This window comes from Mytilus trossulus, unplaced genomic scaffold (assembly GCF_036588685.1).
Source record: "Mytilus trossulus isolate FHL-02 unplaced genomic scaffold, PNRI_Mtr1.1.1.hap1 h1tg000210l__unscaffolded, whole genome shotgun sequence".
Lineage (NCBI taxonomy): Eukaryota > Metazoa > Mollusca > Bivalvia > Mytilida > Mytilidae > Mytilus > Mytilus trossulus.
The window spans coordinates 62,841-90,215 of record NW_026963310.1 but is presented as its reverse complement, the minus strand read 5'-3'; the positions used below and the strand labels follow the sequence as shown (position 1 = coordinate 90,215).

Below are 27,375 nucleotides of genomic sequence, written 5' to 3'. Positions count from 1 at the left end.
GGGAAACAGAAAATAAATAGATAATAAGAAGTTAACTCTTATTTTATTTCAGGCTACAGCAATTGATACTGTCAGCAAACTTTGTTTTAAAGGCTGAAGAAACTCGGAACTACTTTCAATGTCCACCTTTAGGTTTATCTGGATCCACACCATCCTTTACGTCATCTCCATTTGGATCCTTATCTGTTTAAAACAAAAACAAAATTATTTGATTATCGTAATTTTCAGCTACCGGATAGTTTCGTAAGACAGAATACCAAATTATAATAACAGGCATAACAAATACATTCCACAACATGTTCAAATACTTGAATAAAAAAAACCATCGCAAATAAATGTTTAAGTGTATAAGTGTATCATTTCTTTATTATTGTATTATTTGATATTCTCATATCATCTTAATGATTATTGTAAGTTACACAAATACTATTTCGAATACTTAATTCGTTTGATGTTTATCTGAAAAGAAGGAAGTACATCCGTAATGAAACACAATCACTTAATTAGTGATACAATGTTTCCACCTTTTTGTGATAAATCTTTCTCAACAATTTTTAGAATCAAGCGTCATTGATGGTTCCTCTGTAGACCGTATGCGCATGTGGCGTACACAATTTTTATCCTGGTATCTCTGGTGGATTTATGTACATAGTTTAACATTTCCTGCAGAATTCTTATTGAGACGGGATATCGTTCTTTTTTTTTACTGTTATGTTGGTTATAGAGCCCGAAAATTTAAATACGATTAATGTAACTCATCGATCCCTTGAATGATAATTTGTTTTGTGTTTCTCATTAATTCAATCATAAAACAATGTTTTGTTCGGTACCCACATTAATTTTGACGTATTAATCAACATCGACAGGATATAGAATAAATAGTTCCCTTTAACTATAAATCAATATTTTCATAAATTTATGTATATATATTTATGATAGCTCATGATCCTGTATCCTGTCAATACTGTAAACTTATATTTGCATCGCACAATGGCATATGAAAATAAGTAGATGTGGTATGATTACTAAAATGACAGCTCTCCACATAATACCGAATGACACAGAAATTTGTAATTTTATTCATTTATCTTACCGATTAAGATTTATTGACATAATCCGTTTGATTGATACTCTGGGAGAATACAAATTATACAAAGGTTGCAATTGCCTTCAAACAAGCTTCCATTTACTGCACACGCTCTGATATCCTGGTAATGTATCTATTATTTACAGCTAGTTTGTTTTGTTTTTGTTTTAGTAAGGTCAATTGCAACTATTTTTTTCCATGCTATTTTTACATGGAATGTTCAGCTGTTACATCACTGTCCAAGATAAATATATTACGATTTGAAAAAAAAATATGTTTTATTTCGAATAGTTCTTTGTGGGTCTTTCTCAATTCGTATACCTGTGGTTAAATTGTTGGATTGTTTCACCTTGTTTGATGTCGCGGACTTTATTGACTTTTGGACACCGGTAAACAACTGTTGCCTTTATTTGCTATTTATACAGTATAGGTTTACTGAATGCATAAATGTGCATGACGTTAGAGAGGTTGACAATGAACTACTAGCATTGGTTAACAAACCATTCCCCAGAAAATAGTGACAGAGGGTTAATAGTAAACAAACTTTAGTGATAAATACTACACTTATGAAAAACAACCGCATTTGTAGAAAAAATAGAAGTATGGTATATCTATCCTTTTCTTAAAATGAGATCATGACCCACCGAAATAGAGTTATTTGCGTGATTGTAATAACATAATAAACACGACGGAAGCAACATGTGAATCAGGACCTCCTAACCCTCTGGAGAACTTTATATCAACTTCCGTTTATTTGTGTGGTTCCTGTTGCTCAGTATTTTGTCTTTTATGATGTGTTTTGTGAACTGTTGTTTGTATATTGCAGTGTTGGTTATTTATTTTTTTCAACCGCGGTGATGTCAGTTTATTTTCGACTTATGAGTTTGAATGTTCCTTTGAATTTGTTTGCATTTCGTTCATAATTTGTTGGCGGAGAACACTAAAATAACGATACAGATACATCAGAAGGATGGAATAAGAAGTAAAACTACGACATGACACACAAGAAGGTATGTTGATAAAAAAATTAGTACAATATCCTTCTCTTTTAACAAATGTGACCTATTAACCGAGTTTGTAAATATATGAGCAACACGACGGGTGAGGTGCAGGATCTGCTTACCCTTCCAGAGCAAATAAGAGCACCCCCAGCTTTTGTAGGTGTCCGTGTTGCTAAGTTTCCAGTTTTTATTATAATATCTGTATCAAAGGTTTTATATAATCACTTTTTTAAAAGCATGTGCCTACAGCACAACAAATGTTTTAAATTTTATATACCTCCATTTCCTGACGAACCAGTTTCTCCTTTTGGACCAGTGGGTCCAGATGGCCCTGTTTGTCCAGATTCACCACGACGTCCAGTGTTTCCTTTATCTCCTGTGCGACCAGCATCTCCTTGTGTTCCTTGTTCTCCTATCATTCCCCTTTCTCCTTTTGGTCCAGCAGGTCCAGTCGGACCAGATGGTCCTTCTGGCCCAATGTCTCCAGTGCTCCCAGCTTCTCCAGCAGGTCCTGTATCTCCTTGTTCACCCTGGATACCATCATTACCTGGTGATCCCTTTGCTCCATCCATTCCATTGAAGCCAGGGGCTCCATCCATTCCCTTTTCTCCAGTTGATCCAGCAGCCCCTTGTTCACCAGTTTTACCATTTTTCCCAGGATTTCCCATTTCACCTTTTGATCCCGGAGTCCCATTGGACCCTTGAGGTCCCACACGTCCGGTTTTTCCAGGGTCTCCTCTACCTCCTTTTGATCCAGGAGATCCAGCTCGACCAGGAGATCCTCTCATTCCTACAAAATGTCAAACATAAATTAAATGAAAACAGAAGCCATGATTTAATAAATACCGGCTACTTGGATTACTTATTTTCTTTTATCTTTATTGTAAAATATTTGAATACTTTTATTTAGCATTTAGAATTTTGAAGATACCAAATGTTTTTAATACTCCAATGAATGAACTTGTTCAAAATTATACGTTATTTTATCTCATGTAACTTTACATTTTAAAATCATTAAAACTAGCAATCGTCTTTGATTATTAAAAATATCGGATAGGGGATATTCAAAAAAATATATAAATTTTAACTTTCGTAATATAGATAACAATCGAAACACATGTTAACACAAAACATATTTCCAGTATTACATATTCATTTTTAATAAATCTACAGTACGCCTTACCTTTATCACCCTGTTTCCCAGGAGGACCAGGAACTCCGATTTCTATAAATAGACAATTGAAATTGTTTTTGGATTCTTATATTCTTTATCAACATTTTCATTTTTAATACATTGAAATTTGTACCTTGCTTGACGTTTTATCCATGGCATTTAATATTATAAGTCTTTATATAGAATTCAGTTATTATTTAAAACTATGCTTTATAAAAAAGAAGATGTGGTATGATTGCCAATGAGACAACTATCCACAAAAGATCAAAATGATACAAACATTAACAATTATAGGTCACTGTATGTCGACTTGAAACTGACAACAACTCTTTTTTGGATAAAAGTTGCTCTCTTTTCTCCCTTCTGTGTCCATTATACATCGGTCTTTCTTTTCAATGATTATTTAGACATGTTAGACCACACAAAGCAAATAAATTTATCTTTTATTATGATGACATGGGTCTATAACAAAGTACAAATAAATAACGCATCATTGTAAATATAACGGAATTTGATGAGACTGTCATCAAAGTGAGAGGGTTAGCGCTATAGAACAAGGTGTAATCCACCATTTTCTACATTTGAAATTGCCGGTACCAAGTCAGGAATATGACAATTCTTGTCCATTCGTTTTTGATGCGTTTTGTATTTTAATGTTGCCATGTCATTATGGACTTTTCGAGTTGATTTTCCTCTAAGTTCAGTATTTTTGTGATTTTACTTTTTACATACACAATGACATACAACCAACCAATTGGGTCTAGCTATAAGTCACTTTCAAAATCATTAACATATTTCTATATCACGGATTTCAAACAAAATAATGAAAAAAGATTAAGTTAAATTCAAAATAATTAATTCTTTATAAGTTAACCAATAACAACGTTCTGTTGGACGCTTTTGAAAGAAGTACCAGTAATTTATTAGATTTTTAAACGACGAAGTAATTGCTATGTTTGTACTGTATGTATGTAAATGGTGTTGTAATAACTCACCAACAACTTCATAAGGTGCATCTGTAAAATTAAACTTTAATTGAATATGTGAATTGCGAACGTGTCAAAGAGCAAACAACCCGATCAAAGAAGTCCACTAATGGGTCTTCAGTGCCGAGAAACTCCCGCATTCGGCTTAAAGGTCACATTCGGATCAAAAGTATATGCAACGGGTTTTAATGTGCAAGAAGCATGGCGCCCTATGCACACAATTTGACTCTCATATAATGACCTGACGCGGCTACGCATTTTAACATACTGCACTAACAAACGAACACCCAGCTTTTACAAATGTGTTATTGCCGTCTAGACGATGACCAGACGTTTCAATTTTTCTATTTCCTATTTGTTCCTTGGACTGAATTACATGAATGATACTGTATTGACCGGTTGTTGTTTATATGATACCTGATCTATGCTAAACGTTCCTTATAATAGTTTTTTTTAATAACATGAACAATAATAAAATGCAAAAAACGCATTCTGTATAGAAGCAATGAACGCGTATGAAGTAATTTACAAATAAAAAGTAACAGAAGTACTATGATATAAATGTAAACAAACTCGTTTTCCTTTCGTCTGCCATTTCAGGCTCGTGATATAGTTGGTATATTCAATATTATATAAAGCAAGTTCTGTAGAAAAAAACTATAGGCATCGAATTAACTGTCTAGAAAAAGACAAAATGCACAACAAAACAGGTTAAAAAAAGTAAAATATCTTTATAATAGCTATTAAATTTCTAATTAGTCTATAATGGAAATAACTGGTTTTACTAAATTAAATTTTAAGGGGTCACGATAAGGGAAGTAACTCGTTATACTGTTTCAAACGTAAAAGGGTCACGATAAGGGAAATAACTCGTTATACTGTTTCAAACGTAAAAGGGTCACGATAAGGGAAGTAACTAGTTACACTGGATCTACTGCTAAAGGGTCACGATAAGGGAAATAACTCGTTACACTGGATCTACTGCTAAAGGGTCACGATAAGGGAAGGAACTCGTTACACTGGATCTACTGCTAAAGGGTCACGATAAGGGAAGTAACTCGTTACACTGGATCTACCGCTAAAGGGTCACGATAAGGGAAGTAACTCGTTACACTGGATCTACTGCTAAAGGGTCACGATAAAGGAAGTAACTCGTTACACTGGATCTACTGCTAAAGGGTCACGATAAGGGAAGTAACTCGTTACACTGGATCTAGCATTAAATGGTCACGATAAGGGAAGTAACTTGTTACTCTGGATCAAACATTAAAGAATCACGATAAGGGAAGTAACTCGTTACACTGGATCAAATGTAAAAGGGTCACGATAAGGGAAATAGCTCGTTTGCCTGGATCAAATTTTAAGCGGTCACAATAAGAACTGGCAAATAGGAATTTGACTCGATTAGGTCTGGGTTTTTTTTCACAAATGCAGAACCAGCTTTAGTCCAACATTTTCTACATAAGAAAATGTTTGTACCAAGTCAGGAATATGAACTTTGCTATCCATTTGTTTGATGTGTTTGAGCTTTTGGTTTTGCCAGTTCAGTATTTTTGTGATTTTACTTTTTTGTATAAGAAAAGAAAATATTTACCTTGGTTATGTCCCTGTCCATGATCGACATATACGTAGTCAGCGTCGTTAGTATATCTTTTCACACGATCTACATCCTGTTTTGTTTAATGTAATATTTTACTTGTAGAGTTAATTTATAAGTATAAATCATATTTGTACAGATCATTATAAGTAAACCTCATAGTTGTAAAGACCATTCTAAATATAAATCAGATTTGACAATGACATTATAAATATTATGTTAATAAATCAAACTTGTAAAAATCATTATAAGTATAAATCAATATTTAAAAAAACCTATCATAATTCACCGCTCCAGAATCTAACGGATGTTCAATCATTTACTCATTTGTACCCAAAAATTGAAAAACAAAATACCACTTCACTTGTTCAATTGAAAACATGTGTGTAATCCTGCTTCATTTTTTTCCGTCTTTATGTCAAATTAAACAAATAACAAAAAAAATGGTATTGCTTTTATTACATATTAGAGTTTACCCCGAGAAAAATTGTTGTTAAAAGTTAAATAAATAAATGAATTGCTTGACAACAGACAATACAAATCTATTTGTTAGAAATTAAAATGATTAAATAAAAAAAATCAAACCTCATCTTTATCTGGTTGTTCTGTAAGTTTGCCTGCAAAAAAATAAAAACTCTGAACTTCAATATTTGTCAAAGTTGCTATTTGACAAACTTTCATCATTAGTAGCGAGTTTAGTTAGAGATCCTCAATATTGTAATTATTTGTAAGCACTTGATCCCGAGTATCTTAGTTTACATTTTTTCACCTTAACAATTGTTGTACCTTTAAAACTCAATATTTTACCGCTACGAAGTTTTTATTTTTATTTTTTTATTTTTTTGTTGCCTAGTTTAAAATCAGAAATCAAAATATCAGTCGCGCAATTTTTCTAACTTGTCAGTTGTATGATCTTGTAAGTTTTTTTCGTTTCTGGTTAAATCAATTTATCACAAATTTGAACTTGTTCCCAATTGATTTTCACATTCACTCTTACTCTTTCAACTCGGGCTTGGAAATTTTGTTAAATGCAATTGAGTTACATTTGCAATGCCAATTAGAAAATAAAAAATAAAATGCTTTGTTTTTTTAAAATAGGAAAAGAGTAGAAAAAAGCAAATGAATTGAAAAATAACAGCAATTTTCTTTCTTTTATACGGTGAAGTCATTTAAAGAAGTAGACCTTTGTTCAGGAAAACTATCTAAATCAGTAAAGCGTTTGTAAAAGACAAGTTTTTTCAATGTTTGTTAAGTCCTTACATAAAAAAGATTGAACATAATTAGTTATCAAAGGTACAAGGATTATAATTTAGTACGCCAGACGAGCGTTTCGTCTACATTTATAACAAATTAAATATTTGTGATTTTGGTCATTGTTAAACACATGCGTTGATATCAAGTTTGTTTTCCGACAATGTGCCTTTTGGACTTGATTGTGTCTCATTGTCAACCATACGACTGTTTATCTTAAATTTAAAATAATTCTCTTCAACTAATTTTCAAATAGAGATTAGCTTAGTTTGTTGCACGTTCGTTACTGCGTCATGTTGTTTTTGAAACTCTTAAATAGTTAAGTTGATCAATTTCTTATTAATTTTTAATCTGACAAGGTTGAGTATTAAAACACCATAGAAAGAACAATGCTCATTTCTTTGAAACAGATAGTTATCAAAATTTTAAAATGTCGAAGCTGATCTTTATGATACCTACAAAAGGTATAAAAAAGACATGGTTTGATAGCAAATAAGACAACTCTCCAGAACAGACCAAATGACACAAAAATTGACAGATATATGTCACCGTACGGCCTTCAAAAATAATTACAGTAAATACCGCATAGTCAGCTATAAAAGGCCACGAAGTCACAAATGTAAAACAATTCAAACGAAAAAACTAACAGAATAATTAATGAAAATTAAAATAGACAGGCACATAAATACAGAATGTGGCGGGGTTAAGCATGTAAGCAGTATATTAAACCCGTCAAAAAAAGAATTTATATGGGAGAATATAATTCCAAAATCCAAAGAAAAAACAGCAACATCAAGATAAAAAACATTTAAAAAACGAAGAGACAACAGTCTACAAAATACAAGAAAAAACTCAGAAATACTGAGCAGCACAAATTCAACGTTGACATAGAATAAAAGCATATAAAAGTAAAAATTCATTTTCAAAAGTTAGAACTTACCGAGTATCTTTTGAGTAGATTTAGCATCAGTCTGAAAAAAAACAAGCGCTGCTAGGCAATAACAAAGACACCTATACATTGACATCTTTTTGTGTGATTGAAGTCTATGCAGAATACATCCAAAGTGATCCGTTTAAATACTTCTTCTAAGCATTAAAATTCTTTTGTTTAAACATTTATCCTTTTGAAAAATAATTATTTTAAAGTTTAAGCAACATGCCCCTTTTTGTTTTTTTATTATAAACACATTTTTCAACTTAATTTTCATCATTATAAACACATTTTTCAACTTAATTTTCATCATTTTAAAATATTCAATGAATTAAAAAGAGAATTTAAACATATAATGTAATAGCCTTTAAAATAAATTTAAGTTATCAATATAATTCAAAGGTACCACGTTAACAAATCAAATGCATCAACGAGCAAAGCATACATTCCCCTTTGTCTTATGCGGTTGTGTTGCTAAGTGATTTTTAGTGCAAAAAGAATTTATGAAGGTCATTGTTAATAATAATACAAAATGCAGTTTGATCTTGAGTATATCGCGGGTCTAAAATTCTTTTGTTTAAACATTTATCCTTTTGAACAACAATTATTTTAAAGTTTTAAGCAACATGCCCCTCTTTGTTTATTCATTATGAACACATTTTTCAACTTAATTTTCATTTTAAATTATTCAATGAATTGAAAAGAGAATTTAAACATATGATGTTATAGCCTTTAAAAATAAATCTAAGATAACAATATAATTCAAAGGTACCACGTTAGAAAATCAAAGGCATCAACGAACAAAGTATACATTCTCTTTTGTCTAATGTTGTTGTGTTGCTAAGTATGTGTTTATGTTTAGTGCAGAAAGAATTTATGAGGGCCATTGCTAATATACAAAATGTAGTTTGATCTTGAATGTATCGCGGGTCCAACATTTTACATTATTTGTTTGTCGTGTATTATCAATAAGGACTTGGATTAATAATCGAAATTTATCAAAACTAAGGATATGCCTACTCTTCCGGAGCACTTATGATCATCCTTGGGACTGATTGTGTGACACCTGTAGAATCATATGATTACTCTTCCGGATCATTTGAAATCATCCTTGGGTTTGATTGTGTGATACGTGGAGTAGAATATGATAATCCTTCCGGAGCACTTCAGATCATCCTCGGGTTTGATTGTGTGACACGTGAAGTAGGATATGCTAACCCTTCCGGAGCACTTCAGATCATCCTGAGGTTTGATGGTGTGACACGTTGAGTAGCATATGATAACCCTTCCGGAGCACTTCAGATCATCCTCGGGTTTGATTGTGTGACACGTGGTTAAGAATATGATAACCCTTCCGGAGTACTTCAGATCATCCTTGGGTTTGATGGCATGACACGTGGAGTAGGATATGATAACCCTTTCGGAGCACTTCAGACCATTCTTTGGTTTAATGGTGTGACACAGGGAAATGGATATGATAACTTTTCCAGAGCACTTCAGATTATCCTTGGGTTTGATTGTAAGAAACGTGAAGTAGGATATGATAATTCTTCCGGAGCACTTCAGATCATCCTTGGGTTTGATTGTGTAACACGTGGTGTAGGATATGATTATCCTTTCGGAGCACTTGAGATCATCCCTGGGTTTGATTGTGTGACACATGGAGTAAGATATGCTGACCCTTCCGGCGCACTTCAGATCATCCTACGGTTTGATGGTGGGACACGTGGAATAGGATATGATAACTCTTCCGGAACATTTAAGATTATCCGTGGGTTTGTTATGGTTCATTTTGCTTTTTTGTTTAAAAATTGTTCTATCTTGTGTTTTGTATTCGATTATGTGTCTTTGAGTGTTGTTGTTTTTTTATGGGTTTTTTTTTGCCAATGCATTATCAGTATTTGTTTACTTAATTTTCATTATTCCTTTTATTTACTCCATAACTTATCTATGATACTCAGAAAAGAGCTCTGTTGATACGTAGGTACACCCGTCGCGCCATCCGATCAAGCCATTGTTTTCCTTTGGGAACTTGAAAGCATCTAACGGTTAAGCCACAGTTGTATCATTTTTGTGTTGACACAAACATTAACAACTATAGGTCACCGTACGGCCTTTAACAATATACAAAGCCCATACCGCATAGTCAGCTATAAAAGGCCCGATAAAACAATGTAAAACAATTCAAACGAGAAAACTAACGTCCTTATTTATGTAAAAAAAAATAAAAGAAAAACAAATATGTTACATATAAACAAATGCCAACAAGTGAATTACAGGATCCAGTCTATAAGTAAATACGCTGTCGTTCGTTTCTGCTGCAGATTGTACATACGACTCAAAGGTAACTTTCCAGTCAAAACAATAAGAAGCAAAAATCAATGAAAGCGTTTGGTGTTGTGTCGTTGTTGTCCTCTTATATTTAATGCGTTTCCCCCGGTTTTAGTTTGTTGCCCCGATTTTGTTTTTTGTCCATGGATTTATGAGTTTTGAACAGCGGTATACTACTGTTGCCGTTATTTGTCATCATTCATAACCATTTGTTCTTTAGAAGTTTTGACAAATCCATATTAACGTAGTCAGGATACATATATTTATATGAGGGTCTGGATGGGTTATCAAGAGTATTGAACTGATATTAAGCATAAGGGATGTTTTTGGATTTTTGTCAGATTTTCGGAATCCATTGGTTTTATCCATTTCAATGCCTTAAAAAATTGTGCCCATTGACCCTCATTTTTCTTTTTTAAATCTTTTACTTGTATAACTATAAGCCATCTGTAAAAGTCTTATAAAATCTTTGGTTTTTTCTTGTAGCTTTTGAAAACTTAAATTTGTCAATCATAAAGCTAAGAAAAACCAAGAGCGAATATTTGCATGCCAAAATTTCAATGACTAATATCTCGAAAACAAGCACATTGACCTATATATTTGTTTGCTTTTTGGTTCCTTTAATAATCCCCCATCAAAATATACTAGTGTCATGAAAAGCTTATTATTTTGAAACTGAGTAGCAAACCTCCTTTAATGGTAAAAATAATAAAAAAAAAATAGAGAGAAACTCGCCTAATTAATGACGCATAAGAATAATGCGGGGAAAAAACAAAAATTAATTAAAGAATAATTGACCAAAGATGATACATAATTCATAAAAATCAAACGAAAAGATTGAAAAATCATAAATGAAGAAACCCCCTTTCCACTTTTTACACCTAAGTTCATGTTTCAAACTGACATGGTTGATGATAATGAAAATTGGTTTTAGAACGTCAATATACCGTTATTTCAAATCAGACCGTACTGGTTACCAGACTTCTGGATGTACCAAATATAGTACATCTTATCGGAAAAACAGTCATATTTTTTACATTGTCATTTCGGGGCCTTTGAAAGCTGACCTTGTGATGTGGGCTTTGCTAACTTTTGAAGGCCGTACGGATACCTAAAGTTGTTAATGTCTGTGTCAGTTGGTCTCTTCTTGAGAGTTGCCACATTGGCAATCAAACCGCATCTTCTTTTTTATATGTAATATGCTACCTTTTTTCGATTTATTCGTATACATTGTATCATTCTAAATTATCAGTCAATATATGTTCTGCAAGGATCACCCGTCTGTCACCTTTTATTTGATATATACATTACCAAAGTATATATATATATATATATACATATATGAACGAGTCTAAATTGAAAATTACGTTCAAACCTATGATTGCGTTGTATAAAAACCGCAATTTTTATACGTGTGCATGTCAAACAAATTTCGTTGTAGAAGGATCTAAAAACAGCACAAACAACATTTTTCAAAAGACCAAAAACGTGAAAAAGTATATTTAAACAAAACGCATTTGACTAACAGGTCGAACAACTGATGTTCTTTAACCCTGCTGACTGCCATTGGCGATTGCCAAATAAAATTGATCACAAGATGTAACAAAATGGATCTGAATATAAATTTAATACGTCACAGAAAAAAAAATTGTTAACTAGTGGCTACGATGTTGTGCCACAAACATTCGGTGTCAATATTTCTTTAGTACACCAGATCTAGTTTTCGACAATATATGTCTCTTCAGTGATGTTCGGGATCGAAACGGTATTTGGAAGGCCATATAATTTATGATATATGATATATCGCATGCGTATGAACTTTTTGTGTTGACCATGTTCAACTTTCCAGTTTCTTCTTTTTCATTAAGCTTAATATAATAGTGTTACATCTTAAAATATCTGCCGGAACTATTTTTGCAAATCATTTCGCTATATCTATTGCCGTCGTCTTAAACACACAGTGAGGTGAGAGTTTTTTTTAACAGTGTATAAGGCATCATTGTTTATTTGAGATGAAGAACAACGTTTTAAACTCTGTTCCATGGCTTTTTGTGTGATTTGTGCTGTGCATGTTCTCATTTTGTGTTATTAATAGATTACCCATAATCTGTGTTTTACTTTTTTGAAAGTCCGTTGTAAATATTAAATATAATAATTAAAATCTGGTTCATGCTTCAATAGTTGTCAATAACAATAAAATAAAACATGAAAGTAGAACGTAAAGCGCAATAAAACCATATGTCATCGATGTCAAGATTTCAGTAGAAAGAATGTGTTTCAATGCAGATGTCTTAAAAATTCTTTTGTTTTACAAAAATGACTTTATTTCGTATAATGTTCTGAATCATTAAAACTTATTTTTAAAATTATATAGTTTATTGTCTTTGTATGATCGTTTTCGTTTCTTTGTTTGCATATAAAATATAAAGAGATTATCTAGGTAGAATTAAAAAAAAACAATGAATCGGATCTCATACTTTTCAGTTGGGATGTGTAGTCCTAGTAAATAAATCTAAGAGAATCGAATTATTGTTTGTGAAAAGTTAAGGAAGAGAACGACACAGACATAAAGTAATGAGAAAGGCGCACTTGGCTGGCGGGTATTCATTTGCTTTTGGGATCCCGACATTTTTCAATTTTACTGAAATCCTGAAATTTGTGGATTTTACTTTCTGGTTTCCGGTCTACAAAATCTCTTTTATTCCTTCTTTTACCTTAGGAGTCCCACAACCTATATATACAAGACAATTATATTTAAAAAATCAATACAATTTTATGAATATTTAACACACTATACATTAATAATTATTGGATTCTCTCAATTTTTGATTATAATGATTGGACCCCTAAAGTAAAAGATGGCCAGCTTTTGGAGCAGGTGAGCTAAAAAGATAAATTAATGTTATTGACAGAAAAAAGATAAAAACAATGTAAACGTAACATTTTTAAGAAACTGTTTTTACTTTTTTTCTTTTGATGGTTTTAAAGGAAAGTAAAAATCGCAGCGACAGATTAATTATTGATTCCATGGTTGTAAAGAAATTTGATGGATGACCTATGGGACTAAAAATGTATATTGAAATGCACATAGACCTGGGGAACAAGAACTTTCAAACCTCTAGTTATAATATTCAAACGCTGTAAATGCTTAACGAATTAAGATTAGAAAAGCATGTACATATAGTAATTGTGTATGAAATTTTTTTTTTGCACGAATTAATCGATACGATTTTTTGAAAAATAAGATGTGCTATCTAAAAATAAGATAAGTAGATGTGGTATTATTTCTTATAGTTTTCTTATATGTTTGTTTCTTCGATTTTTGGGTATTAGATTTTGATAAGAAAATGCCTACACCACGTCACGATTATAACAGTTCTTTCTTTTGATTTGTGAGGACTTAAATTTTCTTGGATTTTGCCATTTTTTTTCTTTTTTAATACACACTATCTTTAAAATAAATTTATAGGGTAAGGGTTAAGGTAACAAAAAAAAATCTATTAAAAAAAACTTGGAATGGATTTACCGATAAAATGTATAATGGGAGATGTATGTCGGTATCAGAAATAAACCCCAGATTATTTTAATAGCTGATAATATTTAAATTTTTCTTTAAAAAACGCCATATGTGTCAATTGTATACAACTAGAAAAAGAGAATCAAAACACAATGTGTTGTTATTTTCGTTACCTTTGTTTCTGAAATTCTTAAAAACATCACAGATGTATGAAACATTTAAACACAGTTAACGTGTATGTATATGGTATCAAAGCGTCATTTCATTATTTTATGGATCATTTTATACTTTTGAATTATAACTATAAATATATATATTGGGTTTTTATCATAAGTCGTGTCCATTTCTATTCATTGATATAGTATTTCTACTAGGTAATTTGTTTAACGTCCCGCATATTTAATGGGACGTTATTGCATATATTTCTCATTAAATTATAATAGGACAGCAGCTTTTTCAAACTGTATTTTTTGTTATACATCAAAAGAAGGTCTTATTTAAGTTTTCTTGTTCATATCAACAATATTTCAGAATAAGCAAAGTTCTTTGGAAATCTTAAACAACTACAAAAAATAACAAAACTAACTAGAAATTTGTCTTGAAGTTAATGTACAAACATATGCAATCTCCATACAATATAACAAGCAACAAAGCGTGTCCACTCTATGAGAATAGGGAATAACATAAATAAGACGTTTCAAAATTTACTTCTACACTTAAGTCACCAAATAATGAAAAACATTTCGACATGAAGAAATACATCCACTGACACCGGAATATATTTATTGTTGTTAAGAGATTAAATACTGCTAAAAATAGATATTATTCTAGTATATAAGTTGAGTTTCTTAAAAAAAAAATATAAGCAGAGCAAACATAAATAATATATAGGTAAAAAAGACGAAAATTACAAAGCCATTTTTAGTTAGAATAACACAATCATGAAACCTTGATGCAAATATAAAATTTCAAAACTGGTATATAAAATGATTTTATTGTTTACAGTACACTTCTTGTGTTTTAAGATATGAGACAGCAGAAAAAAATCACAAGCAAGTTCAAATAAATACACCAAACAGTTTAACAAATTCTTGAAGGTGACTGTAACTCGTGTACATTGTCCTTGGCAGACGTACGTTCTCAAAACTCTTAGGACTGGATTAAGGGAAAAAATCGTTAGCGGACAGTTTCCAATTTGCTAACACAAAAAAGAATTCCCTCAAAAGCGTACCGTGTTAATGATTCAAACAAATGTTTTCCAGTATTGTATAAGTGAGATAGTCTCAAAACAATAAACTCTAATCAGTGAACGTCGCTTAAAAATTCATTGTGACTACATTATGTAATCAATGAAAGTGTTCTATTTTGGTCTATTTTGCTGAATAGCTAGTTCCTGAACTGTATGTGTTTTCATATTGTATGCTTCGTGTGCGCTTGGCAAAATATTGCATACAGACTTATTTCTTACCATGTATAATCAGGAATTGATGCAAAAAAATAAAAAAGATTGGGAGAAATAGTCAAAAGAATTTAGAAAAAAAAGTGTGAATGAATGACGTACTATATTGTAGGCTGGGTTAAAAAAAAATGTATGAAAGTTGAAATAGAAATTTAACCAAACAAGCAGTTTTATTTACCTTTTGTGATCAATAGTATTATAAGAGAATATATACTCGGTACAGGCATTTTCTAATGAAGAATATGTTTGAATATAGACAAAGCACATCAGTAAAAATGAAAGTTACGAATACAAATAGTTATCATAGTTACCAGAATTATAATTTTAAACGCCAGACGCGCGTTTCATCTACATAAGACGCTCAGATCAAAAAAGTTAAAAAGCCAGACAAATACAAAGTTGAAGAGCATTGAGGACCAAAATTTCTAAAAAGTTGTGCCAAATACGGCTATGGTAATCTACTCCTCAGAAAGTCCTTAGTTTTTCGAAAAATTTTAAGTTTGTAAACAGAACATTTATAAAAATGACCATATAATTAATATTCATGTGATACCCTCGGGGACGAAACGTCCATAAGATAATCAATGCCTTGGAAAATTCACCATGACACAATAACACAATGACGGGATGTTTATTTAGTACTATCGCCATAGATCGAACTCATGTTATTTGGAAATCGTAACAGCGCTCTAGCTCATGAAAACCGGGACCTAAAAATGTTAAAAGCAGAGAAAACAATGAACATTCTAAGCAGCATGACAAACCAAATGACAATACAAATCCAGTCTGAAAATCAGGAATATATACTTTCATTCGGTCATGGACTCACGGATGTGTTCTAATATACATATATACGTAGGATTCAAATCTATTGATGGTTTCAGCTCTATAACATAGTTCATATCTATTGCGAATATGACGTTACATACGCCATACAAATAATTAATATATAACAGTTTAATTTTTCCAAAAAAACAAGGGCAGATTTTATTAATCACTTAAATGATCTGGGGAAAAGAGTTAATAATAGATTAACAATAAAATAACGGCCTAGTATCCAAGACTCAAAAAGAGTTTTATAAACAAATACACAGGTGATCCTTTTCCCTTTCTCTCTTGATTTGCAACTGATAAATCATTTGTAGACGAAACGCGTGTATACCACAAATACAAATTTAAAATGCTGGTATCTATAATTATGAGTTTATTTATTATTAGTTTTGGTCTTTTGCTGGCTAAACTAAAAACTTGATTTTCGGTCGTAGCAATGAATTGGAATGGATTAAACTTCTTTAACTTCAATTAATACCATCGTTTTTAATTAATGTAAGCCTCGATTTCACGTTTTACCAGAACAAATATTTTTTTTATCATAGTTTGCATTATGTGCTTATTGATACGTAAAACCCTGATCAATCTTCTTAGTAAAATACATTCAAAACCAAACAATGTACTAGCCGTGTACTACTCCATATTTTACATCATTTTATAATTTAGAAAAGAGTTTTGACATAGGTGTTGCTGAAGAACATGTTTACCTTCAAACCCAAAGATAGGGAGCAAGCAATGTAGAAAATCAAGGATGAGACAGGTACAGGTGTGATGGAGAACTCAAGTTAAAATAAATCAATGCAATATTAGTTTGTCAATACCACAATAAGGAGATGTGGTACGATAATCGACGGAAGAACTATCCTCAAAAGTTCGTTTGAAATTGGTCATTTAATAAGGCTTTTACAAAATGAGGAAATCGAACGAAAAGGAGCTCAACATTTCTGTCGAAAGAGTTGGCGTCTCTTGTTATGTATCAATGATTTGCCATATAGTGTAACACTCAGTGCATATTACAACACATTCTATAACATCAAAGGGCCTTTAAAATTTTCTTCCATCCTAACTGCGGAATCAATTAAATATATCATTATATAATTCATTGACAAGGAAGGATACTTAAAAAAAAACATAATGAAAAGATAACAAAAATAAAAGAAAAGGATATAAAAGTCTAAAATTGAAACATTTTTCTTGATTATCATTATTTTAGGTTTTGTTGAGTTTACATGCGGACGCACGTTAAAGTTTATTAACCGATTTCGCCTTCTTACTTGTAAAAGCTAAACTGAGACTTGGGACAAGTATAAAAAAACATTTATAAATTTTTGTCTATCGGTTTCAGAAATTAAACATTTCTTTAAGTACGTGACTCATTTTACAACTACATATCTAACGTAGGTATATTGTAGATTTATTACTGCAATTTATCAAAAATCAATACGCTGTAGTGTGTGTCCGTAATAATGTTCATCAGACAGAATATAAAAGAAATACATTTTATTTAATGTTGTTTTACTATAGTTGTTAATGTTTGTGTCATTTTGGTCTTTTGTGGAAAGTTGTTATATTAACAATCATACCACATCTTCTTTTTTATATTAAATGATAATGAAAAGTCAAAGAAATTCCGTTCAAAATTTAAAACAAATGAACTGAATTGAAACCCCTTTTTTCACCTCTAGACTTGTATCTCTCATAAAACATTTTAAGTTCCAAAAACAAACAAAGCCGTACATGAAATTGATTTTATTGTTCAGGGTACCACGAAGGGAGCCATATTCCTTTTTTGTTTTAATCACTGCCCTTTTAAAGTGACCAAGCTTCCTCCTCTTTCAATTTGAATATGTAAATAAATAATAGATTTATTGCGTAATTTTAATGAAACAATTGTTGTGATTAATTAAATATTATTAGATAAACCTTAATGACAACATATAAACTTGCGATAAGAATAATAAATCATACTAATCTTGTCATTCCACATACATGTTTTCTGACCTGTAAGACGGTAAGTTATCCTATTTTAAACCATTATATTGATAGTATTCAATTAAGTTTTTTATCCAGTAAGAATCATTACAAAAACTGTACTTTTATCACTTAATTCCTTATTCTTATACAGTTCTTTTGATGATATTCATTGAACGTTGACAAATATTTTAAAGGGGATGATTCCACGTTCTTACAGTCCGTAACTAAGAAAGCAACTATTTTTATTTCAATTTTTTCTTTATTGTGTATGTAATTTTCAAATAAATAAACAAGGATGTCACATTTCGTGCCTGAAAACATTCATCTTGTCAATATTGAAACCATCCAAAAGCTTACGAAAAGTATTAATATGTCTTGTGTTTATGTTTGAGATCGGGATTATACACACGACTTCACATTATTGAGATAACAAAGACGATGCAACAGTAGTTTGTTGTTATTTATGTATTATTGTCATTTTGTTTATTTTCTTTGTTACATCTTCTGACATCAGACTCGGACTTCTCTTGAACTGAATTTTAAATATGCGTATAGTTATGCGTTTACTTTTCTACATTGGCTAGAGTTATAGGGGGAGGGTTGAGATCTCATAAACATGTTTAACCCCGACGCATGTTTGCGTCTGTCCCAAGTCCGGAGCCTCTGGCCTTTGTTAGTCTTGTATTATTTTAATTTTAGTTTTTTGTGTACAATTTGGAAATTAGCATGGCGTTCATTATCACTAAACTAGTATATATTTGTTTAGGGGCCAGCTGAAGGACGCCTTCGGGTGCGGGAATTTCTCGCTACATTGAAGACCTGTTGCTTTTTCTATGGTCGGGCTGTTATCTCTTTGACACATTCCCAATTTCCATACTAATTTTTACAGATTCTCGATGTTCTGCAACAATGGTGGTACCGTAGATACGTACCGCACAAGTCTGTTTAGTGTTGACGTAAGTAAATAAATATAAGTTGGTGTTATAGAGTACTCAGCTTAACTGAAAGGTATTCACAATAAAACACCGTGTAAACGTCGATAGGAGAATTTTGTTGATTTTGATATCTTATGGCAGCAATCATGAAAAAGGCCTGCATTTTGTTATTTTTCAGTTGGGTCCATAGCGTATATTGTTTAATCATCCAGGCCTACTTACATGGCAAATTTTAACTGATATGAGGGATATTTGGTGTTTTTGATATTTTGTTGCTGTCTTCTGAGAAAAGGCGCCATATCAACTTTTTATGTTGAGTGGATCGCTAATATTTGTTTTTAAAACAGAGGTACTTCCATGCTTATTTTGACAATTCTCTTTACCTTATATAAGTGATATTTCTTGATTCTAGTATTGATATTTAATGGCGGCCATCTTTCCTATGCCATTATTTTGCAAAATTTAACGTAGGGTTCATAGCTAATATCATTTGAAATATCAGAACTACTACCATTTCGAATCTGATGCTTTTATCATTAAACCCAAAAATATTTAACCGATCCGCCGGACTATCATTACACTTGCACAATCATTTCAACCATTTTGCAATTATGCCAAAACTATGAAATAATTTACTTCATCTGTCATATTTAAAGCAAAATGATGTATTTTAAAAAAAAAAAAAAAAAAAATAATGTTTAATATATATAAATTTGTATCCCCGGCTTAGTATATTTCTAGGATTTCGATTGGTTAACACACGTCGTTACAAAACCCATAGGCCCTGGGTGTTGCTAACCCATATTCCCGGACGTTGCTAACCATTATCCCGGGGAACTTCACTCAAGTTTTCCTTAGTTCCATGATTGCTCCTTGTGAAATATTGAATTCTAAAGATTATCCATGATGTTTGTAATTAAATATTTAATTTACTAACGATTTTGTCCTATTATGCCGAACATTTACACTCATTTCATTAAATGCATTACTTAACTGCCTCATTTTCAAGGAATGGGACTACTGAACTAGCTATGCAAATGACCCGGGTTGACGTCACACCATCTATGACGTAACTCTCACTACATTGAGCGCCAAATTTTACTCAATCCAGTTTCTATGTCTCCGTATTGAAAACGTCTTATATTTTACTACCCGTAGGGTTTTACCAAAGGTAGAACCCTACATCCCGTAAAACATATATAAAATTTCCAAATTTCAATAAAACCTTTTTAGATAATGAAAAAAACGTTGTTTTGACGTTACACTTTGTACTCTAATTTCCATAAAACTCGCCCGATTCGAAGTAAGACCGGGGATAAATTCGTTCTCTACGTTTATTTCCGTAGATATGAACGTAGATTACTTTTAATATCAACATCCCAGAATCTCCAGTTACAATGTCCTTTCAACATGATATGTTTAATGTATAGTAACTTTTTCATTTTTTAGGAATAGGTATATGAACCATTTAGTAACAATGATTATGGTTTCTATTGCACAACAGTGACATTAATTTCTGAAATAATGGCACCTCTTTCTGAGGAGGAGGAGAACTATGTTCGATTAGCGTTGTTATTGAAAGGAGTGACACCAAGAGTTGTCCGTACTTATTTTGACAGAGAATTTCCACCTACCTCTCTACCCTCAACACTTAGTACAAGCAAAAACACTCTTTGGGACTTGAAATTAAACAGAGTCATAAACCAGGCTCAATGGAATCTTTTGTATCCGAGAAATGGTAGGTTTTATGGTGGAGTAACATTTCAATAGGTGATGGCTAAAACGAAACAAATGTTTCTTAATCATAAACGGCACCTCCTTAATTTTTTCCAAACTATTTTCCTTAATTGCTGTATTAAGTTCTCTTCTGTAATAATGCATTTTGTATATGTTATTTCATACAGCACTGCTTTCTGTGTTGAAGTCATAAAAACGTGAAATAATATAGTCGGAGCATTACTAAAAGAAGTAACTTTTCAAAATTGCAAATTAATTGTTCTTGAAATATAAATGGAAATATCCCGGTATATCATTATAATTTACCTTAAAATTATGTTCATTTATGTGTATTATTCAAGCAAATATATTTTGTACAGAATTGGACTGTTAAATAAAAATCCCTCAAGGTAATCTTTGTGTTCGTGTTTTTAAAACATAAATTCTTAAAATAGACAATCGAGCAGATCTTAAAATGTTATTTACATGATTTAATCTTACGGAACGAAATAACCGACATTATATATATGTAGGACTCAAATCCATGGTGCGTTCCAAATCTATGGCAGATTCTTAATCTATGTCAAATTTGACCTCATGCCATCCCAAATTTCTGGCAGATTTTTTACAATCATACTCTATGGCAAGTTTTGTAATTTCCTAATCTTTGGCGGATTTATGCTGTGTCCAAATCTATGGAAAATGAATTGCAAATGGAAAATAATGCAGTACAAATACGACCATTGACTTGCATTATTTAAACAAGTGAACATGTATAATAACAGAAGCATGTCATGAAATATTTGTGAAATAAACAGTTAATACTGGTCAACAAAATCATGGCGGCAAGAAAAACCATGTAAATAATGAATACATAACATAAATACAGACTTTAAGATTGAAATGATGTGCCCCGTAAAAATTAATATTTTTTAATCTGTGCCTTTATTTAACCAACTAGTAATTAACGTTAAGTCCATAAACCAACAAGAAGGTATTTTTTTAATTTTTAAAAAAGGAATAAATAAAAATGAACAGTTTGAATGTTCAAATAATATGTAATTCATCGTTGTGACATATAAATAAAATTGGTATCCGTTAATTTCCTTTTTCACTTTATAAGCTCCGCCAATTGTAGACAGTAAAATGTTTACTATAATAACTCCTTTTTTGAAATATCCGTTACTAAAAAAAGCGATTTCCTAGTTCATCGCGGGTTTCGACCGGTACAGCACATTGTGTCCCTCTTCTAGATAATAAGTCACATCTTTATGTAAACCATCTTCAAATATTTGTCGAGGGAAATACCTTCATTTAAAATGGTGATCAAATCATTGGGTTCCGCCATCGTTTGCGGCGGCGACGACGTAATATTGCGTTATTGAATTTTGACGTTATTTGTTAGATCTGCCATTGATTTGGAGAAAACACAAATCTGCCATAGACTTGATTTGTTTGACGTTGGTAACGTCATATTTGCCATAGATTAGGTATCTGCAATAGATTTGGAACCCGATTTGAGTTCGCCATAGATTATTGTCCAATGGCATTACAAAACGCTTATTTTCCTATTTTTGTCATAATTCCTTACAATTTTATTTTAAAGAGTTTCAGGATAAGCTTTATCATTCTGATGTACTTAACAAACCTGTCCTATGGAGAAAGAAGTTTAGTAAAAACAAAATAAAAACAGAAAACCAATTATATTTTGGAATTTTCTAGTTTTTCACATTTGACGTGTAATCTTTCCGAGAGGTAAATTGTTATTATCTTGCAATGCGTTTGCAATATGTATGCCCTACCACGACGTTTAGGTCTTTAAGCTTCACTCTCATCTATTCGTCCGTACGTCCCAAAATAAGTTTCCGTTCTGCTACATTCTTCTCAACCTTAAATAATCAAACTTATACACAATGCTTAAATACCACCAAACACAGATCAAGGTTGAATGTGGATGGCGTGACTTTTAAAATTCTTGAGTTATGTCCCTTTATAATTAAAAGAAAAAATTGGCAAATTTCGGTTTCATCAATCTAACGTGATTTTTGCCTCTACAACCAAACGTTATAAAATTTATACGCAATGCCTAAAACCACCAAACTTGATAAATATTGAATGTGGGTGGCAACACTTATTTGTTGATTGTTGATGAACTGAACAATAAAGTTTATGTAAATGATTCAAATGATTTGGTGATAAAAGACCCTCAAATCAAAATTTGAATATGAAAAATCTATCAGATATACCACAAAACGTCACTTTTCATATTGTGACCGCTTTTCTTCAGTTTCAAACATTTAAATTGTTATGTATTATCTTTAAATATCACACATATTTAAATTTTAAGTGTGAAATCAAAGACGGCCACTTCCATTTTAGAACAAAAACATCTAATAATTAGCACTAATACACAAACTGTGTGAATTTCAGTTATCATAGATATAAGAAGATGTAGTATTAGTGCCAATGAGATAACTCTCTATCCACAGTCACAATTTGTAAGTAAAAATCATTATAGGTTACAGTACGTTCTTCAAAATGGATCCTTGTGACAAACCAAACAATAAGCTATAAAGGACCCCAAAAATACTATTGAAAACCAATCAAATGGGAAATCAAACGGTCTAATCTACATAAAAAACGAAAAGTGAGAAACATTTATGAACCACATCTGAATGAATTAATGATGCTTGTTCCTGGTTCATGTGCATTGTATTGGAAAATAACACACCCATATACATTTAAACATAGTTATATGTCTTTCAAAAGTAGTCGAAAATTTACCTATTGAACAAATGCTGTATTTTGGGGTTAAATATGGACTTGCGTGACCGTCTCCTTAAAACCCTTGCCTTGCGAATAGTTAATTAAGTCACCGATAAATAAAATATCTTATCTATAGAAGTACTACTTTTGTCAATATTTTTAAATTTACATTTTATTTGTAAATAATAATACTTAATGCTGAAACTGGAAGGTGAAATACTCCTGGATTTTTAACACATTTGACACCGATATAAGTGATACATACATTGCTTTTGATATTACAGGGGTTGTAGATTCCAAAACATTCGATGTAACGTTGATGATCTGTTTAATCAGAAACTTGACATCTATCAATCCTCCAATCAATGGATTTGACGCCCTACCACCACCAGGGGAAAAAACTCCTGCATCTGATCTAGCCAGGATAAAATGTTACAGAAATAAACTAGCTCATCATGATAATAATACAATAAACATGACTTATTTTAATGCAGCTTGGAGAGATATATCAAATGTAAGTGTGTACTTGTAAAAATATTACAATTTGAAAAACTACCTCATTGTCAATGCAACGCTCAGATCAAGTGATATTTGAGAAAAGTAATCAATTTGATATTTTTACAAATTGAACTAATCCAAGATTAATCTCACATTTGGAGACCTTTTTGTTGAGCCTGTAAAATTTGTGTCATTGAAGCCGGATATAGAGATCCTACATTTCGTTGGCAACATCATCAACATCTAGCTTCATAGCTTTGTTAACGTTTTATTTGGACGTCAAACCTTCGTTTAATTTTAGGAAATTAGAATAAAAGTTTTTTATGACCAAAGGACAGTATCCAGAGCAAAACAATGATTTATTCTTTTTTCAGTTACCCGTATTTTACTGATAACAAGTGTTAATTATGACAGTTAACAAACAGATATATAGTCTGAGATAAAATTTTGTTGTGCATCACTTACTTTGTCAAACCTTCATAGAAGCAGATATATAGTCTGAGATTAAATTTATTTTCTTAATTATATAGTATTTTACTGATAGATGAACTTATCCTTTTGCAGTTAATACTTACAGACTGTCTTGAGGTTTAATTTGTTGACATGATAACTTTGTAATAAACTCATCATAGATACCAGGACTAAACCATCATGGGTTGTTATGAAACTTGTAACCCTTAACCAACTCTTTATCACTTACTTATGCATTGGTCCAGAAATGTCTTTATAGTTAGAGTTGTTGTCAGATCAATCTGTGACTAATCTGGTGGCATAAAATATTTGTATTAAATTTATATTTCAAAATCAAGAAGACCCCGATGCGTTATACCTTGTATGCAGATAACGTATCTTACGGACAGTTTCCGTCAATCATATGGCATATGTCATATGCCGTTTGTACATATGACATTCTTTTTATTAATGCGCCACCATGATTCCATGTTTTGCTTAGTGAACTAGCATAATAAACAAAGCTCGAGAAGCACTTTGCTCCTGTTGTACAACATTATACTGTGCACATAATTGAATTCGCATTCAAACACAGTGCTTAAAGTGGCATTTGACACCTATCAATCACACAGCAGATGCCTTGCAAATAGTAAAATAAAAAAAATATTGAACTCCGATGAATGTTCAAAACGGAAAGTTACTTATCAAATGGCAAAATCAAAAGCTCAAACACATCAAACCAATGGACAACAACTGTCACATTCCTGATTTTGAACAGGCATTTCCTTATGTAGAAAAAGATTTATTTAACCTGGTTTTATAGCTAGTTAAGCCTGTAATAAGTGCAATCGATTTACAAGCAAGGCTATTTGAAACAAATTTTAAAATGGTTATTGTACATGTACAAAGATTAAGACATATCATATATCATTGTATACAGAATGATTCAATTCTAGGCTGTAAGTCGATTGGGAGGTCAGACAATGTATCAAGATTGTCAAGATTTAAAGGTGAAAATCTTAGATCAGTCTAATAAGGAAATTATATTGGAAATCAAACAATCACTAAAAGAGATAAAAGAGCTGAAACAAACAGTGGTAAATTTGGGGATGGAACACTCTCAAATGACAGAAAGTCTTATAGATTTACAAACTTCACACAATGATCTTCAGACTTCCCATAATACTTTACAGACAGAACACTCAATAGCTATGAATAGTTTGAACGATCCAATACCATGGAACATCAAAGGTATTGTATTCTTATTGATAAAGACAAAAGTAGAATATCAATTGAAAGGGTAAATATTTCCGAACACTTCAATTTCTCATATATGTATTCGTGACTTATAAAAGATGCTCATCCAATTTTAAAAATCAGAAACTGTTTTCTTCACCAAGAAAACAAAAAGTGCACCAGAGGATAAAAAGAAACCCAGCAGTGTTAGGGAAAACATAACAATTTTTGCATGTCCAAAAACATTCCCTGCTGAAATGGAGCTTAAGAAAAAAGTAACGGGATTCTAATTCTAATCCCTTTATGTATACATTTATCTTCGTTATTTGTTTACATTCACTATACCATGCATAATAAAACTTTTACTTGAGATTACATTGCCAAATGAAGTAACACGGACATAAACTATTAAATAAAATATACACAAGATACACAAGCTAAACATTTCATATCTTGTATGCAGATGTATTAGTGTACTGTTTGTTGTTCTTGATCTCATTAATTACTTTAAATGACAAAAACATGGACTATAATTTTTACTTCAAACTGACCTTATGAAAAGCACGATACACAGACCGTTTTTTTTATACAACAGCATAAATTTGGGGACTCATTATTGGTATTGCAATGTGATGATCGTCGTTCGGCCTCGTTTTTGAGCCTGTGAAATATATTTCACGAAAGCGAAACATATCAATCTTAGATTCTGTCGGCGGCGTTAATAATTAGGTTCACTCTGCAGTTTAAGATTTTTATACATCAATAACTTAGACAAACTTTCATTGAGTTTTATAAATTTTGGAATGTATTTTGAAGTTAACGGTTATCGTTATTCGATATTCGATATTCAATAACCCACCGGCTGCTAGCATTCGGTTTGATATTCAAATTTAGTTTAAATCATAAAACATGAAATATTTCATAAGATTGAAAGCATGATTTTCAAAGTTAAGAGGAGTGAAAAATACGTAGGAAATAGTGACTCCTTCGAGCTGTCGTAAATTCGCGTTAAAACCCTTATGGGAGTTGCACATTCTGTATGTTATATAAAAAAAATTCAATTAAACGACATGTATGATATTTATTAAAACAAACACAAAAACTGATAACTCTAGAAACATTAAGAAATATAAATATAAATATTTATGGAAAGTCCAAAATAGAAAAATACATAGTGAAAACCTACCTTTTACAGCTTAAATGACAGAGAGATCCTCTGGTCTTTTAATGTCCATACATTCGAGAAAATTATAGACTCTGTATATTTAAAGGTTGTATCAAAAGGATAAAGGGATCTTTTTATCGCCCAGTGCCATTTGACGTAAATTGTTGACGACTCTTAACTTAAAAGTGACAATTAAGTCATCCACAGATATCAAACAAAATATTATTCTGATAAATAATTTTGATTCCATCTGTATATATGTTCCGGACCATATGAGTATCTGGACCATACGCGTATGGTCATGACCATATGAGTATATACTCGTTTGGTTATTAACGGGCCGGACCATATGAGTATTTGAACCATAAAGGTTAAATATTGATACCAAAATTAGTTTTCATCGCTAACTGTATTCGTGCATGTATGCGTAGGGTGATATTTACATCCACACGGTACCATAGCTTTTCTTA

At 31.7% G+C, this 27,375-nt stretch overlaps 2 protein-coding genes across 2 annotated transcripts in view; one reads left to right on the top strand and one right to left on the bottom strand.

The window, feature by feature from the left end:
- Positions 1-115: 115 nt before the first annotated feature.
- Positions 116-8,914, bottom strand: LOC134700909 (collagen alpha-1(I) chain-like). The gene is made up of 6 exons (XM_063562061.1): positions 8,839-8,914; positions 6,431-6,462; positions 5,843-5,918; positions 3,272-3,313; positions 2,366-2,878; positions 116-183 (listed from the first exon to the last, which is right to left on the bottom strand). Exons 1-6 carry the CDS (start codon positions 8,912-8,914, stop codon positions 116-118), a joined length of 807 nt encoding a protein of 268 aa, XP_063418131.1.
- A 502-nt stretch (positions 8,915-9,416) lies between these two features.
- LOC134700907 (uncharacterized) overlaps positions 9,417-27,375 on the top strand; it is a 31,781-nt gene continuing 13,822 nt past the window's right edge. Inside the window, exons 1-4 of the mRNA XM_063562060.1 lie at positions 9,417-9,798; positions 20,579-20,812; positions 23,841-24,070; positions 25,461-25,755. Of these exons, the coding sequence (XP_063418130.1) occupies positions 9,417-9,798; positions 20,579-20,812; positions 23,841-24,070; positions 25,461-25,755 (1,141 nt within the window). The remainder of the gene's footprint in view (positions 9,799-20,578; positions 20,813-23,840; positions 24,071-25,460; positions 25,756-27,375) is intronic.

Bases quoted from the DNA above. Each gene is read 5' to 3' on its own strand.
- LOC134700909 (XM_063562061.1), bottom strand. From the start codon at position 8,914: ATGGCCCTCATAAATTCTTTCTGCACTAAACATAAACACATACTTAGC. The intron at 6,463-8,838 runs GTATACTTTGTT...ATTTTTTTGCAG, and splicing joins AACATTAGACAAAAGAGAAT to GCAAACTTACAGAACAACCA. The intron at 3,314-5,842 runs GTAAATATTTTC...GTCTATTTATAG, and splicing joins TGGACAGGGACATAACCAAG to AAATCGGAGTTCCTGGTCCT.